This window comes from Schistocerca gregaria, chromosome 6, assembly GCF_023897955.1.
Source record: "Schistocerca gregaria isolate iqSchGreg1 chromosome 6, iqSchGreg1.2, whole genome shotgun sequence".
NCBI lineage: Eukaryota > Metazoa > Arthropoda > Insecta > Orthoptera > Acrididae > Schistocerca > Schistocerca gregaria.
In genome coordinates, this window is record NC_064925.1 from 524,073,393 (window position 1) to 524,090,377 (window position 16,985).

At 39.9% G+C, this 16,985-nt stretch overlaps 1 protein-coding gene across 3 annotated transcripts in view; it reads left to right on the forward strand.

Annotated features, from left to right (window-relative positions):
- The window catches only part of LOC126278526 (centrosomal protein of 120 kDa-like), a 203,617-nt gene that overhangs the window by 18,685 nt on the left and 167,947 nt on the right, over window positions 1–16,985 (forward strand). For all 3 annotated transcript variants that reach the window (XM_049978701.1, XM_049978700.1, XM_049978702.1), the window contains exons 2-3: window positions 6,827–6,974; window positions 9,389–9,509. In XM_049978701.1, coding sequence (XP_049834658.1) covers window positions 6,827–6,974; window positions 9,389–9,509 — 269 coding nt within the window. The remainder of the gene's footprint in view (window positions 1–6,826; window positions 6,975–9,388; window positions 9,510–16,985) is intronic.

Sequence of the window (16,985 nt, forward strand, 5' to 3'; positions counted from 1 at the left end):
AGTACGTACTGCAGCCTACATCCTTCTGAATCTGCTTAGTGTAGTCATTTCTTGGTCTCCCTCTACGTTTTCTACCCTCCACACTACCCTCCAATACGAAATTGTTGATCCCTTGATGCCTCAGAACATGTCCTCCCTTCTTCTGGTCAAGTTGTGCCACAAACTTCTCTTCTCCCCAATCCTATTCAGTACCTCCTCATAAGTTATGTGATCTACCCCTCTAATCTTCAGCAGTCTTCTGTAGCACCACATTTCAAAAGCTTCTATTCTTTTCTTGTCCAAACTATTTATCGTCCATGATTCACTTCCATACATGACTACACTCCATACAAATACTTTCAGAAACGACTTCCTGACACTTAAATCTATACTCAATGTTAACAAACTTCTCTTCTTCAGAAACGCTTTCGTTGCCATTGCCAGTCTACATTTTATATCCTCTCTACTTCGACCATCATCAGTTATTTTGCTCCCCAAATAGCAAAACTCCTTTACTGCTTTAAGTGTGTCACTTCCTAATTTAATTCCCTCAGCATCACCCGACTTAATTCGACTACATTCCATTATCCTCGTTTTGCTTTCGTTGATGGTCATCTTATATCCTCCTTTCAAGACACTATTCATTCCGTTCAACTGCTCTTCCAAGTCCTTTGCTATCTCTGACAGAATTACGATGTCATTGGCGAACCTCAAAGTTTTTATTTCTTCTCCATGGACTTTAATACCTAATCCGAATTTTTCTTTTGTTTCCTTCACTGCTTGCTCAATACACAGATTGAATAACATCAGGGAGAGACTACAGGCCTGTCTCACTCCCTTCCCAACCAGTGCTTCCCTTTCATGTCCCTCGACTCTTGTAACTGCCATCTGGTTTCTGTACAAATTGTAAATAGCACAGAGCAATCAGTAGGCACATAAACAAGACGACAGAAAAAATACTGCAACTTGAGGACCATAGGAACAGCTATAGAGGTGGGCGTGGGCCTGAGGATAGCGATCGAGACTAAAAGGATTTCAGTATCGTGGATGTTTTGTATGAACAGTTCCCATTTACGCAGTTAAGAGAACCTAATATTGAGGGAGGGGGGAAATCCAGATGGCATCGGTTGTGAAGCAGCTATTGAAGTCAAGCATATTGTATTCGGCAGTTTGTCCTGCCACTGACTGGTGATCAACTCTGCTCTGGGTCACAGTTTATTAGTGTTGATTCATTCATGCTACATGGGTCAAACTCCTGTGAAAGACCCAGGTGCGAGGCACATCTTATTCCAGTCCTGTCATCGCCATATGCTATCCTATCAGATGCAGGGTTATCTGTGAAAGCAGTCATATCAAATGCCGACTTTCTTGACACTTCTACACATTCTTTTATGTAGACGAGACTACCAAACAAGTATCCATCTGAATAAGAGAAAACAGTAGATTTTCTCATAGTAGAACCCCTATTGCTAATTGTATTATATAAAGGGTGATCAAAAAGTTTCCGTTTGAGGGCCATACATTCCAGAATTGGTTTTTCAATCAGGCAGAAATGCCATGAGTGTTGAGGCAATCATCCCACTGACACGTCAGGTTGAAGATACCTGTTTGGTAAAACACTGTGTCCTGCTGCATGAAGAAGTTTGCAACTATGTGCTGCACATCCTTGTCTGATAGGAATTGTCGGCACTTCAAGACCTTTTTAATGGACTGAAGGTACAATAATCACATGGGGAGAGATCAGGACTATAGGGCAGGTGCTAGAGTGTCTCCCACTTGAGTTGGCGTAACTTCTGTGTTACGACATGTGCGATATGGCGACATGCAATATCATGAAGCAGTGGCACCCATTGTCACAGTTTTCCCAGATGTTTCTCTTAATTGCATGCTGTAGTTTCTCGAGCATTGCACAGTACCATTTCCCAGTGTCGGAGTCACCAGGTTCATTGAAACCAATGGGTACGGTTGCCCTCCCAGATCAACTGGATTCTTGTGTCAAATCGCGACCAGTACAGAACTTTACGCCCCATTCTAAGAGACATCCAGTATCCATGATATCAAAGACTGGTAATGTTGTGGTTGGCAGGAGACCCAACCCTGTATTGCTAAAGGAGGCCGAAAAGCACCCGTTTTAGATCACGCAGGATGGTGTGAGGTCTGGAACATGACAAGGGAATTAGAATTGAGAAAAACGGACGTATCTGGTGGAATACTTAACTTTCCATTAATGGAGAACGTCGCTCTTTATGGTACATGATTCACAATATCAATAGTAGGGATACTGGCGCATTGCTAGGTCGTAGCAAATAACGTAGCTGATGGCTATGCTGAGAGCGTAGAAGTCAGTGAACCATCGCTAGCAAAGTCGGCTGTACAACTGGGGCGAGTGCTAGGAAGTCTCTCTAGACCGGGGAGCTAGGAAACGCCTGAAAACCTGCTCCAGGGTGCACGCCAACATGTGGTGTATTCGCCCGTAGAGAGACAGGAGGGGCCGAAGGGTCGACCTCCATCGGGCCGGGGCACCCGACGGGCGAAGACGACATATGGTCCGGAGCGGGCAAGAGTTCCATGTTGGAGAACAGGTGGCGGCGGCGGCGGTGGCGGCGGCGCGTTGCCATGGGGCAAAATGGAAGGCAGCGTCGGTAACACCTGGGGCTGAGGCGAGCCAGTAGATGGGTCCCCAGGGCGCTGACCGGACGGCACCGTCGCTGAAAGCAGACGGCGAGCGGCAGATCCCGTGCGACGACAGAGGCGCAGCTGATTGAGATGCCAACGCACCTCACCAGAGGCCCCCAAAACCAGATACATAGCGCGGACAAGGCTGCGAAGTATGCGCCCTTCGAGCCAACGCCGTGAACCTCGATAATGGCGATAGTAGACAACGTCGCCTGGAGCAAAAGCAGCTGTCTGCCGCTGCACAGGAACCTGATGCGGCGGATGCAGCAAAGACATCAAGGTTCGATGAGGGCGACCGTGGAGCAACTCAGCCGGTGAGCGACCTTCTCGGGGCTGAGAGCGATACGAGGACAAAAAGGGCAATAACGCGTCCTCCCGAGAATGCAACTCTTTTTAACTTCAACATCTGTGACTTGAAAGTCCTGACCAATCGTTCAGTGGCACCGTTTGACTGTGGCGAAAACGGCGCGGACGTCAGATGTTGAATACCATTGGCCTTGCAGAATGACTGAAATTCTGCGGACATGAATTGTGCGCCATTGTCGGAAACAATAGTCTGTGGAAGACCTTCAATGCAAAAGATAGTGGATAACGCTTGGATGGTGGCAGATGACGAGAGCCAATGCTTCTTTCTTGATCTCTGAATAATTTCTTTGGGCAGACGAGAGTAATTTGGACGCAAAGGCAATAGGGCGATCGTGCGATCCATCTTTGTGCGCACGCACAGCACCGATCCCGAAATCCGATGCATCCACCATCAACAAAAGGGGCTTCTGGGGATCGAATGGCGTAAGGCAAGTATTGGAAAGCAACGCCGATTTCAACTGGCGAAAGGCGCAATCGCATTCCGTCGTCCAGACGAACGGAACACCTTTATGGCATAAGCGATGAAGCGGAGCTGAAATGGAAGAGGCGTGTGGTATATAACGTCGATAATAATTAATTTTTCCCAGGACACTCTGTAGCTGCTTCAAATTCTGCGGTGAAGGCAAGTCGTGTATGGCACGAAGGTGTGTGGGACTGGGATGTATGCCTTGCGCATTGATTACATGTCCCAGGTATGGCAAGTGCTGAGCAAAAAACACACAAGCGAAGACCATTTTGTCGCAAGACCTGAAATAATGTTCTGAGATTGGCCAAATGTTCTTCTTCCGTCTTTCCGGAGATCACATTATCGTCCAGATAATTAGCTGCAGTAGGGACCGGCGCACAAACAGTTTGTAGATATTACTGAAACAATGCAGGGGCGGATGCACAACCGAATGGCAGTCGTTTGAATCGATACAAACCAAGACGCATGTTAACCACCAAAAAGCGCTGGGATTCTTCATCCACCGGTATTTGCAAGTACGCATCTGCTAGGTCCAACTTTGAAAAATATTTACCCGGGCACAGTTTGTCAAAAAGATCTTCCGGGCCGGGCGGGGTAAAGGAAAAGTTGCAATCACTAGTTGTGGATTCACTGTTGCCTTGAACTCCACACAAAGTCTCAATTTTCTGGGAGGTTTTGGCAAAATTACTAAGGGTGATGCCCAGAGAGAAGCCTGCACACGTTCAATTACACCTTGTGATTCCAAATCATGTAATGTTTTTGCGACCTCATCATGCAATGCGTGGGGAACATTGCCCGCTCTGAAAAATTTCGGTTGCGCGTTTACTTTCAGTTCCAAGTGTGCTTTATAGTTCTTAGCGCAACCAAGGCCCGGTGCAAAAATGTCTTCAAATTCTTCACATAGACGAGAAACACTGTCTGAAGGCACAGTCTGGTTCACTGATAGGACCTGATTTACTATACGCAAGTTGAACAACTGAAATAAATCGAAACCAAACAAGTTCACTGCAGAAGAAGAACGAAGGACGTAAAATGACACAAGTTTTGTTTGTCCTTTGTATGTTGCAAGAAGGCTGCACTGTCCTAACACAGGGATCTGTTGACCTGAATAGCTGCTGAGCTTAACATTTGTGGCACGCAACGGAGGTGTGCCAAGCAATTTGTAAGTGTCTTGATTGATCAGTGAAACTGCAGTTCCGGTATCGGGCTGGAATGGTATCACTTTGCCGTTAATGTCCAAGTCTACAAAAAGTTTATTGTCCTGCTGACAACAATAGCGACTGTCTCGTGCAACATGAACGGACACTGCTACATAATCACTTGCGACTTGACGGGAGTTCCGGCGATGTCGACGCACACTATTTTTGGGACGAACACAGTCACTGTTAGAGAGTGGCACGGCGCGGAGTGGAATGAACTACATGAATTTCCATGGACGAAGTTTCGCGAGCCGGAGTATCCTTGGTTCGATTTCGATTCCGGCGTGAAACAAAGGGCCTGGAACGGTTTTGAGCTTCCGATCTGAGCTTTTTCTGGAAAACACTCTGAACATGCCCTTTTTTATTACAATAAAAGCAAATAGCTTGGCGTGACGGGCAATTCTCACGCGAATGTTTAGTAGCACACCGCGGGCATGATTTGATCACTGCATTTGCTTGCCTGCGCGGTACACGTGGCCGAGAGTCTGGTAGCAGCGGCGCGGCCGGGTGCGAGGGCTGTTTACTGCTCCGTGCAGCTTGCCCGGCAGGGCGGTGAACCTGACACACTGCTGGCGAAGTTTGAAATGATTCCTGAGCAAAGTCAAGTGTGTCCTGCCAATCCAATATGTCCATCACTTGTTGAAGGGAGGGATTTGCTAGTTTCAAAATCTGTTCCCTTACACGAACATCAGAAACATTCTGTGCAATTGCATCACGTACCATAGTATCTGAATAAGGGAGTCCACATTGACACTCAAAAGCACAATCCCTAGTAAGGCCTTGCAAGGTTGCAACCCACTCCCGATTAGTCTGACCTGCCATACGTTTTGTACGAAGGAAGGTATACCATTTGGCAACTACATTGACTGATTCTTTGAAATATGCATCTAATGCAGACGAAATTTCTTCGTAGGACAGAGTTGCTACGTCGCATCAGGAAAATAATTTGACTATCACACGGTACGTGGTCATGCCAACAGAAGACAATAAATAAGGCTGCCACTCGTTACCTTGAATTCTGTAGGCGGCGAGATGGAATCCAAATTGGCGTGACCACTCCGTCCAGCTTTCCAGTGCAGCATCAAAAGGTCGAAAAGCGGGTGCAACAGCGTGTTGTGGCTGCGGTAGCGGTGAAGCGGCTGCTGCCGCATCGTTTTGCATCGCACGGTGACCCTGGACGAACACTTTTACTCTCGTCGCCAATGTTGTGGTTGGCAGGAGAGCCAACCCTGTATTGCTAAAGGAGGCTGAAAAGCACGCGTTTTAGATCATGCAGTCTGGCGTGAGGTCTGGAACATGACAAGGGAATTAGAATGGAGAAAAACGGATGTAGCTGGCGGAATAATTAACTTTAATCCATTAATGGAGAACGTCGCTCTTTATGGTACATGATTTACAATATCAATAGTACGGATAGTGGCGCCTTGCTAGGTCATAGCAAATAACGTAGCTGAAGGCTATGCTAACTATCGTCTCGGCAAATGAGAGCGTAGAAGTCAGTGAACCATCGCTAGCAAAGTCGGCTGTACAACTGGGGCGAGTGCTAGGAAGTCTCTCTAGACCTGCCGTGTGGCGGCGCTCGGTCTGCAATCATTGATAGTGGTGACACGCGGGTCCGACGTATACTACCGGACCGCGGCCGATTTAAAGGCCACCACCTAGCAAGTGTGGTGTCTGGTGGTGACACCACAGGTAACAACAGTTATGGGCCGTCTTGCCTCAGGAGAGGATACAACAGCTTCTTGACACTCTTCCCAATCACATTAGTGTCAGTATCCAGGCTAGAAGGAATGCCATACTGATAACTGGACTCATACTGCGAAGTTATTTGTAAATTTGACTTGATTTTGTTATCATTGAAATAATATTACTTATCCTCTCAACCTATGAAGTTTCATTTTGTTTCCTCTGCCCTTTCTAGGTGCTTGAATTGTTTCTCGGGCAGTGTAAATGATAGCTGATAGTTAACACAGCCTACAGAAATAATTTATGACAGATTCTTTCTTTATGTCGTAATTCATTGTATATTTCTAAAGCATCTTCTGGATGATGGATTCTGCAGAACACTTTATGAATGCATGATTATGGAAGTGTAATAAGCATCCTTATATTCAGTATTATTGTAGTTATTTTGTTTCAGGATCTGGATTTGGTTTCCTGGAAGAGCCAATCCTCATTAGAGCATCATTAGCTGGAACTGTACACGAGACAGAATTATGTCAGCCGTCAGAAGAACCTATTCTGGATGTTGAGTTACACTGGGACACGGAAAAGAAGGTGGTTAAGAGGTAATTTGAATACCTTTGTAACACTCTAACGCTATCATGAAATTGAAGTCGTGTCTTCTATTAAAGTACAACAAACTTTAGTTATGAACAAGAAAAGTATCACCACATTATTAAATCACAGACAAGTTTTTGTATTCCATTTTGATTGATTTTGGACCCGCAGAAGTCTGGTTACATATTGTTTTCTAAAAACAAGCAAAAATAGATAAACTTTGGAGAAATGAGGAGAGTAACAATACCACAATTGTAGTTTCAAAAGGATATATTAGGTATGTATGAAATTAGATCATATTCAGAAATGACTTTTAACCTGAAAAAAAAGTGGCCAAAACTATGTGTGGATAAATTCACCCCCCTTCATTAATTAAAAGCTAGCATTTGAGGATATGATACAAGTTTGTGTTTCCATTACAAACATTTCATTTGAAAGAAACTTACAACATTTCTGATGTTACAAGTATAAAGAACATTAGAGCATACATTGGTCAGAAATCAGAACTCAGGATTGTCTGAATGAGAACTTAACAGTTATGTATCACATTTGGGAAATGTGGATGCTATGTGTTTTCACCATGCTTAAAGAACTCTGAATACCTTATCGGAGAACTCCTTAAAAGTCATGAAGTCATCACAGTAGCATATAAGTGGATGCCCCTGTAATTCTGTTATGAAGAGAAAAAATGCTACTCTTCATGTAGAGGAGATGATGTGCCATAGATAAGCACCACAGTCACAAGTAAGCTTTTGGCCAGCAAGGCCTCCATCAAAAATAGATGACAGACACACACACACACACACACACACACACACACACACACACACACACGCAACTCACACACACAACTGCAGTCTGCGCAACTGTAGTCTGTAATTCTATATGACAAAAGTAAGGGACTTTACACCCCCCCCCCCCCCCCCTCCGCCCACACACCCCAAAGCCAATCATGGAATCTTCTATTTAATACAATTTAGTACATGTCCAAGTTTCTTGCAACATTTCATAATGTTTTCTGACACGAACTATTTACTGCAAGTCGGATAAAAAATTCACACAATGACAAATCAGGTAAATTTATTGATCTTTACTTAGTAGAACTGAGGTCTCAAAAGATAATTGTCACCCAACAGCACCAACAGCTCCCTAGCTAAAATTATACTTTTTAAATCTGTTAGCACATCATGATAAACACTAAGCATGCAGACTCTGGAAAGTGAATGTCTTCTTTCCTTTGGATTGTTTTTGGCATTTTCAGTTCGTTAGCTTCTGCAGATCACTGCTTGCAATTTGTAGTGCTCACATGGCCCAGCCACCCAGACTTAAGTTTGCTGTGAGTTCCTCAAATTGTGTAAGCTAAGCACAAGAATGATTCATTGATAAGGACATGTCAGGTTTTCTACCCTATCTTTTCTCAGTCTGAGCTTGTGTTTCAATCACTTGTCACCATTTACCTGTTGTATGCATGCACGTAAGGATATATGCATTATCAATCCAGAGACGAAATTATTTTACTTTATGTTTTCAAATAAATTAAATAAATGATTGTTGCTGGAATTTCACTTATGCACTTGTCATACAGAGTGTAAGTAGCAGTTTACATAAACTTTGGTTTTATTTCAGTTACTAAGTAGACAGGTTAAGGACTAGGAAGAAGCCTGTAGAGGCTACCAAATTTTCTTCACTTGGTAACTGTAAGGAACTGTTAGCATTTGTGGGGAAAAGCAAACTATTATGAGAAATAAATTCCTAATGCAAATCTTTAAATTGTAATGTTCAGCAAGACTGCTGTGTTTTGCATTTAAAGTATAATTTGTGTTGACCACCAAGTTTATCAGTGACTCATTTATTCTTAACTGTTGACACCTCTCAAATCTGGATTGACGCAGTACTTTTCAGAGAAAAATGAACATGACTGAACAACTGATAGCTTATATCTTGAAAATATCAAATGTGCCCCAAACAAGCTATCTCCAAATTGAGAGGCAGACAGACTGACTTTAGCAAAAATTTTTGGACTTGAGAAATTCCACATTTTTGTATATGTTCTGGAAGTTCCACTTAGTGACAGGTTTTGTCTGACTCATGTTTGAAGCTGCTTGGGAAAACTACATACAAACTGCAGTGATGGAAACTATTCCTAAGAGTTGTTGTTATAAAGTAAATTGCAAAACAACAAGTAAACTGACAAATGCTAGTGCTTTATGAAGATTGCTCTCAGGTCCAAGCCCATATTTTGATACAAAGGGATTAATGTATTTTCAGGGAGCCACAAACTTGCGGTATACCCTGACGTTGTTTCCAGATGGCTATGTAGATTTTGGATAAAAATATTCAGAGTAATTATGGATTTTTCTCATTTTTGCATTGCATGCTTACAGTTTTTACTTTAGTTTTCAAAATGCATTTCTTTTTTCAGGTTACGAACACTAAGAACTCAGTTAAGGCTGGAATGTTTGACACAATCACACAAACGTATTGGTTATTTTCTGGTACCTCTCACAACTGCATGGATTATAAAGCATGGAGAGGATGTAAAGGTAGAGGAAACTAATGTTTACATCATTAAAAGCAAATTAAATAATGTATAATGTTTGGCAGAGATTAAAAGTGTTATAGATATACAAAATGAAATAAGCTATTTAAATGAACATTGATTTGTTTGTAAAGTGAATGGGAATCTGCAGTCTTTGGTACTAGATTATCAGATTATACATGGTGTAAAGGGTATAAGTACAGATATTTCTATTAGTGAATGGGTCTGGTTTACTGAACAACATTACGTCAGCATTTATGTCAGTTTCAGAGTAATAATGATAGCTGTCGGGAGTATTATGTCTATAGGTTGGTTAGTATCTCCAAGCACATTTGGCAAGAGCAAGCCATTAATGCCTATTTTCACCTTGTTAGCAGGTCAGGTGCTCTTTGCTGCTATTTGTGATGACATCACAGGGTGGTTGTTGAGTGTTAAATGAACTCCAGTAGCAGGTTATGTTTTTCGTATAATTTTGATTAAATTTTCAGAATGATCCTTGCTTAAGGTAGGGAATGAGTCAGAAAATTTGAATCTTTGAATCCAGGAAGGCCATTTCACACAGCAGGTACAACTAATCCCATCTTCCACATCGTGAATTAGCTGTCTTAGCCATCACTGTAGTGATAAGACAGAGGTAAATGCAACAGAACGTAGCAGTTTGCCTACTTTGTTTCTTCATTTGTTGTCCTCGGTGTCGGCGTACTGGCAGAAAAAAAAAGGGGGGGGGGGGGGGTGGACGTGCAGCACTGTCTACTGTAAATCACGTAGGCGACTGATGCACAGTTGCGTTTCACAGTCTTTTACTTTCACTTTTCACAACACCCCACTAATACACTGTTATATATGGCCAGTGTACTATTGTTCTAATTTCCCATAATCGTCATTAATAGTTTGCAGGTGAACATCCACATACTGCTACAATAGTTTACTGTTGAACATCTACGAGCAGTAAAACATAACCACATAATACACAGTTCTTTCGGAGTATTCGGGTACATATGGAACAACACTGTCAATGTTTTATCACACGGCCTAATTGTATAACACTTATTTCACTGTTAAGTTGATGCCTTGTTGTCATTCTAACCTACACATGTTCCTCCTCTGAAAGTCTGCCGTGGACTGACTACCGAGCCCTTATATATCCTCACGATAATAGGGGCCGAAACTACACATTGTTCAAAGATAAATTTACAGAAATTACAAATGAAAAAAATGAAATGATTGTATAGCATTGTTGGCCAGGAGGCCCCATGCGGAGAAGTTCGGCTGCTGTATTGCAAGTCCTTTTTAATTGACGCTACTTCAGCAACTTGCGAGTCAATGATGATGAAATAATGATGAAGAACACACAACACCCAGTCATCACGAGGCAGAGAAAATCCTTGACCCCGCCAGGAATTGAACCCGTGACCCAGCGCGCCGGAAGTGAGAACGTTACCGCAAGACTAAGAAATTACAATTAAAACTTAACTCATTAAGTTAACTGAATACATCAAAAACTTCATTCTTTTTAACAATTTCTTCTACTACAAGGTTTAGGCCGATTTATTTGTTTAAGTGATGAAATTAACGTATATTGTTATGGAAACAATAGTTTTTAAAAAACTGTTAATCACTTTAGAATTAATTAAGGGCTGACTTTGCTAACATGTTTTTGAATAGAGTCAAATAGATCCTTTAAGAATACAATTAGTTGTTCCTCCAAATGTTTATAATTATTATAGAATTTATATTTGTTTATAAATCAACAACAGAATTTAAGTTACAAAACAATTACTAATTTCACCCTATAATGAAAGATACTAGTAGTATTAGCTTTATTCATCCGTAGATCTCTTCTTACAAGGATATAGGATATGTCAATGTATTTACAAGCTTAGACCAATTTAAAATATTCTAATTCGTATACACATACATTTACAGACTTGTAGTTAGAGACAATCATTAGATTTGCTCCTGTTATACAATCTGTTTTTTTACAAATAACTTATTAAATAATGTAATGCCACACTGTTCACTCATATCTCACTATGAGTCATTACACACACTATACATACATTGTTTCATAACTCTTCACTCAACACACACACACACACACACACACACTGAGATCTGTAGGCCATTTTCTACACCACAACTTCCCATTTAATATCCTGAAAAACTGAGTCAACATCCCTCTATAATGAGTGAGATGTTGAGCTTAGAAAAGGAAGAGGTGTTAGTTTTTGTGATATGCATAGCTTGGGGATAAGTATTTATAGAAAAGGGAAAAAAGGAAAGAAACATAGTTGAAGGTGTTGTGTGGAATGTTGGATGTTTTATAATCATCGTCAGTATTATTATTATTATTATTATTATTACTATTATTTCTTTCTTATCTCAGACGTTATGTCTGGTCAGAAGTAGAAAGTGACGCGGACTTTGATCAAGCGTGACTTCCTTTTAACTGTACGGTATATGTTACATTGCATTTAGAAACTTTCGGGTAATTGAACATGTATCAATAATTACATATTTCTGTAGTTGTATATATAAGTTTGGATGTAGCTGTATTGCATTGATATACTGGTGGATATTGTGTGGTATGACTCTTGTAGTTGATAGTATAATTGGTATGATGTCAACTTTATCCTGATGCCACATGTCTTTGACTTCCTCAGGCAGTTGGATGTATTTTTCAATTTTTTCTCCTGTTTTCTTTTGTATATTTGTTGTATTGGATATGGATATTTCGATTTGTTGTGTTAATTTCTTCTTTTTATTGGTGAGTATGATGTCAGGTGTGATATGTGGTGTTATCTTATCTGTTATAATGGCTCTGTTCCAGTATAATTTGTATTCATCATTCTCCAGTACATTTTGTGGTGCATACTTCTATGTGGGAACATGTTGTTTTATTAGTTTATGTTGTATGGCAAGTTGTTGATGTATTATTTTTGCTACATTGTCATGTCTTCCGGGGTATTCTGTATTTGCTAGTATTGTACATCCACTTGTGATGTGATCTAGTGTTTCTATTTGTTGTTTGCAAAGTCTGCATTTATCTGTTGTGGTATTGGGATCTTTAATGATATGCTTGCTGTAATATCTGGTGTTTATTGTTTGATCCTGTATTGCAATCATGAATCCTTCCGTCTCACTGTATATATTGCCTTTTCTTAGCCATGTGTTGGATGCGTCTTGATTGATGTGTGGCTGTGTTAGATGACATGGGTGCTTGCCATGTAGTATTTTCTTTTTCCAATTTACTTTCTTCGTATTTGTTGATGTTATGTGATCTCAAGGATTGTAGAGGTGGTTATGAAATTGTAGTGGTGTAGCCAATGTACTTATATGAGTGATTGTTTTGTGTATTTTGCTAGTTTCTGCTCGTTCTATAAAGAATTTTCTTAAATTATCTACCTGTCCGTAATGTAGGTTTTTTTGTCGATAAATCCCCTTCCTCCTTCCTTTCTGCTTAATGTGAATCTTTCTGTTGCTGAATGGATGTGATGTATTCTATATTTGTGGCATTGTGATCGTGTAAGTGTATTGAGTGCTTCTAGGTCTGTGTTACTCCATTTCACTACTCCAAATGAGTAGCTCAATATTGGTACAGAATAAGTATTTATAGCTTTTGTTTTGTTTCTTGCTGTCAATTCTGTTTTCAGTATTTTTGTTAGTGTTTGTCTATATTTTTCTTTTAGTTCTTCTTTAATATTTGTATTATCTATTCCTATTTTTTGTCTGAATCTTAGATATTTATAGGCATCTGTTTTTTCCATCGCTTCTATGGAGTCGCTGTGGTTATCCAATATGTAATCTTCTTGTTTAGTGTGTTTTCCCTTGACTATGTTATTTTTCTTACATTTGTCTGTTCCAAAAGCCATATTTATATCATTGCTGAATACTTGTGTTATCTTTAGTAATTGGTTGAGTTGTTGCTGCCAGTAGTTTTAGATCATCCATGTATAGCAGATGTGTGAATTTGTGTGGGTATGTTCCAGCAATATTGTATCCATAATTTGTATTATTTAGCATGTTGGATAGTGGTTTCAGGGCAAGGCAGAACGAGGAAAGACTTAATGAGTCTCCTTGGTATATTCCACGCTTAATCTGAATTGTCTGTTATGTGATATTATTTGAATTTGTTTGGATATTAAGTTTGGGTTTCCAATTTTTGATTACTATGTTTAGGAACTGTATCAATTTAGGATCTACTTTGTGTATTTCCAATATTTGTAGTAACCATGAGTGGGGTACACTATCAAAAGCTTTTCGGTAATCAATGTATGCGTAGTGTAGTGACCTTTGTTTAGTTTTAGCATGATATGTCACCTCTGCATCTATAATCAGTTGCTTTTTACATCCTCGTGCTCCTTTGCAACAGCCTTTTTGTTCTTCATTTATAATTTTGTTCTGTGTTGTATGTGTCATTAATTTCTGTGTAATGACTAAAGTTAATATTTTGTATATTGTTGGTAGGCATGTTATGAGGTGATATTTAGCTGGGTTTGCTGTGTCTGCTTGATCTTTAGGTTTCATATAAGTTATTCCATGTGTAAGTGTATCAGGGAATGTGTATGGGTCTGCAATGTAACTGTTAAATAATGTAGTTAGATGTGAATGTGTTGAGGTGAACTTCTTTAGCCAGAAATTTGCTATTTTATCTTTTCCAGGGGCTTTTAAATTGTGAGTAGAATTAATTGCTCGGGTGACTTCATGTTGCAAAATTATCACTTCAGGCATTTGTGGTATCATCTTGTATGTGTCTGTTTCTGCTTGTATCCACCGTGCATGCCTGTTATGTTGTACTGGGTTTGACCATATGTTGCTCCAGAAGTGTTCCATGTCTGTTATGTTTGGTGCATTGTCTATTTTAATGTGTGTGTTATCTATTGTCTGGTAAAATTTCTTTTGGTTTGTGTTGAATTTTTGGTTTTGTTTCTTTCTATTTTCACATTTTTTGTATCTTATTATTACTATTATTATTATTATTATTATTATTATTATTATTTATTTATTTATTTGTATAACATTTTTTTACCAAACCTCCTACTCTGTGTTATCTAAGTAATCCTTCAATGTATAAAATGTATTGCATAACAGGTACTTTTTAGCTGCCTTTTAAAATAAGTGTATTTTTGAAATTTCTTTAGTCTCTTTTGGTAATTTATTTTACAGTTTTATTCCTTGGTAGAAAATGCTGTTTTGAGTTTAATGTTTATTTTATCTTAGTAAATTTAAGTTGAGTCTAGCTCTTGTTCTGTGGTCATGGACAGAGCTGTTTGTGCAGTAATTACCATTGTTACTTTTAATGTGTACAGCTGATTGGTAAATGTATTCACATGGTGCAGTTAAAATCCCCATTGTTTTGAACAGATCCTTACAGTGAGCTCAACTAGTATTTTTGGTTATTATTCTTATGGCTCTTTGCTGAAGTTTGAAAATTGAGTTCATATTTTGTACATTTGTTCCCCAAAACAGAATGCTATAGCTAAGAATTGAGTGTAGATATGAACAGTATGTAACTAAAAGACACTGCATGTTACACACTGATGATTGGATTCTAAGGGCATAACATGCTGATGACATTCTGTTTGCAAGTACCTTTCTGTGTTCACACCACTTCAACTGAGGGTCAATATTCATTCCTAGAAATTTTGCATTTGTTATACAGGCTATAGAGGTGCCATCTATATTTAATTAAACATTGTCTTTTTTCCTATTCAAACTGAAATTCATGGCATTAGTTTTCTTTATGTTCAATGTCACTTTGTTGCGTATTGACCAGTCATAAACTTCCTTGAGAGTTTCGTTTGCTTTCTCTGCCAGGAATTCTCTTCTTTTCTCAGTGACTATAATATTGCTGTCTTCAGCAAAGAGAATTTTTTCACCATGAGTAACACTACTGGGAAAGTCATTGATGTATATCAGGAACAGTATTGGTCCTATTATGCTACCTTGCGGAACCCCTATATTAATGTATTTTGGTTATGATAAGTGTTTTCCTAAATGTTTGGATCTATTTGAAGTATGTGTTATCTCTGCTCTTTGTGCCCTATCTGCTAGGTATGATCAAAGCAAGTCATTAGCTGCTCCTCTTATTCCTAATGCTTCTAATTTATTTAATAGAATCTTGTGGTTGACTGTATCGAAGGCCTTAGAAAGATCCATAAATATGCCTATGACACACTCATCTTCATCAAGATCATCAAGTACAACTTTTGTGAATACTACTGTTGTTGTAACCGCAGGAAAAAACCAAGTCTAATTACTGTCGGAAATAGTACATAAACATTAGGTGAGTTAAAATGTAAAGCTGGATGCAGGGTGTGGCAGAGGGGTCATAAAGAAACACGAAGCAGCTGGATAGCTGTGGCAGAAGTCCAAACTATCGGGCAGCTGCGTGTGATAAGAAAGTAAACAGCCACCAAGTTGTAAAGAGACAAAAGAAGCTCTTTGTAGGGACCTGTGGTAAGCAGTCAATTAGGAGTATCAACTGAGAGCACTTCTGGTTAGAGAGAGAAGTCTGGGAGCGGAGAGAGAAAGAAAGAGGGGCCCTTGGTGGGGGCAGCACTATGTCAGCTTCTGAAGGAAAATAATGAAAGTAATACTTAAACAATTCCAAATAAGAACACGTTGCACTCGATGCTACGTCATGCCAAGTGCTGGCGGGGTCGAAGGGCAAAAGCTAACAAAACTCGGGAGCACACCACTGAGGAACGGGCTGTGGGCAGGCCGCTGGAGATAGTCGCTGATGAGCATTTAGGCAGTAGCTGTGGGACTCTGATGTAGGGCGGTAGTGTGGGTCGCACTTTCACTGAAGAGCTTCTATCATGCAGTCGCAATGGTGGTAGTTAGTCACCGTCTCTGTGAAAGACTTGGCCATTCCGTAGGTACAATCACCAATGAAGCTTGGGTGATCTGTATTCCTTATGAATAAACTAGAACTTGTGTAATGTTCGGAATATGTTATTGCCACCCACTACATTGCCTAAAAAATAACAGGATACCCCAGTCAGAATTAGAAAACATCAAACAACAAGTACAACAAATACTAGAACAAAATAATGTGCAATCAGAAGAAGAAGAAAATGCAGTAATGGATTCAAACATCCCAGAGCAAACAAACAAAGAACAACACGCATCAATTAAACAATCAGGGGAAAACGAAATCTTAAGACTGTCACCAGAACAAGCACAAATAGAACACGAACTGACAAACATATTACATATAGAAGACAAATTTCAGCTGCCATATATAGAATACAAAGACACAAATACAGACATTAGACCATTCTTGCGTAGACCACCAAATAACCTACAAGTCAAAACAACAATAACAACTATCAACACAATCATAAACAACAAAATAAATGAAAATACAACTATGGAAAAGTTACAACTACTGGTTTATATAGGAGCACTCACTACACTAAATATACACACTAGGCAGAGATCAGAACCAACCAACACACAGAAGAAACCTACAAAA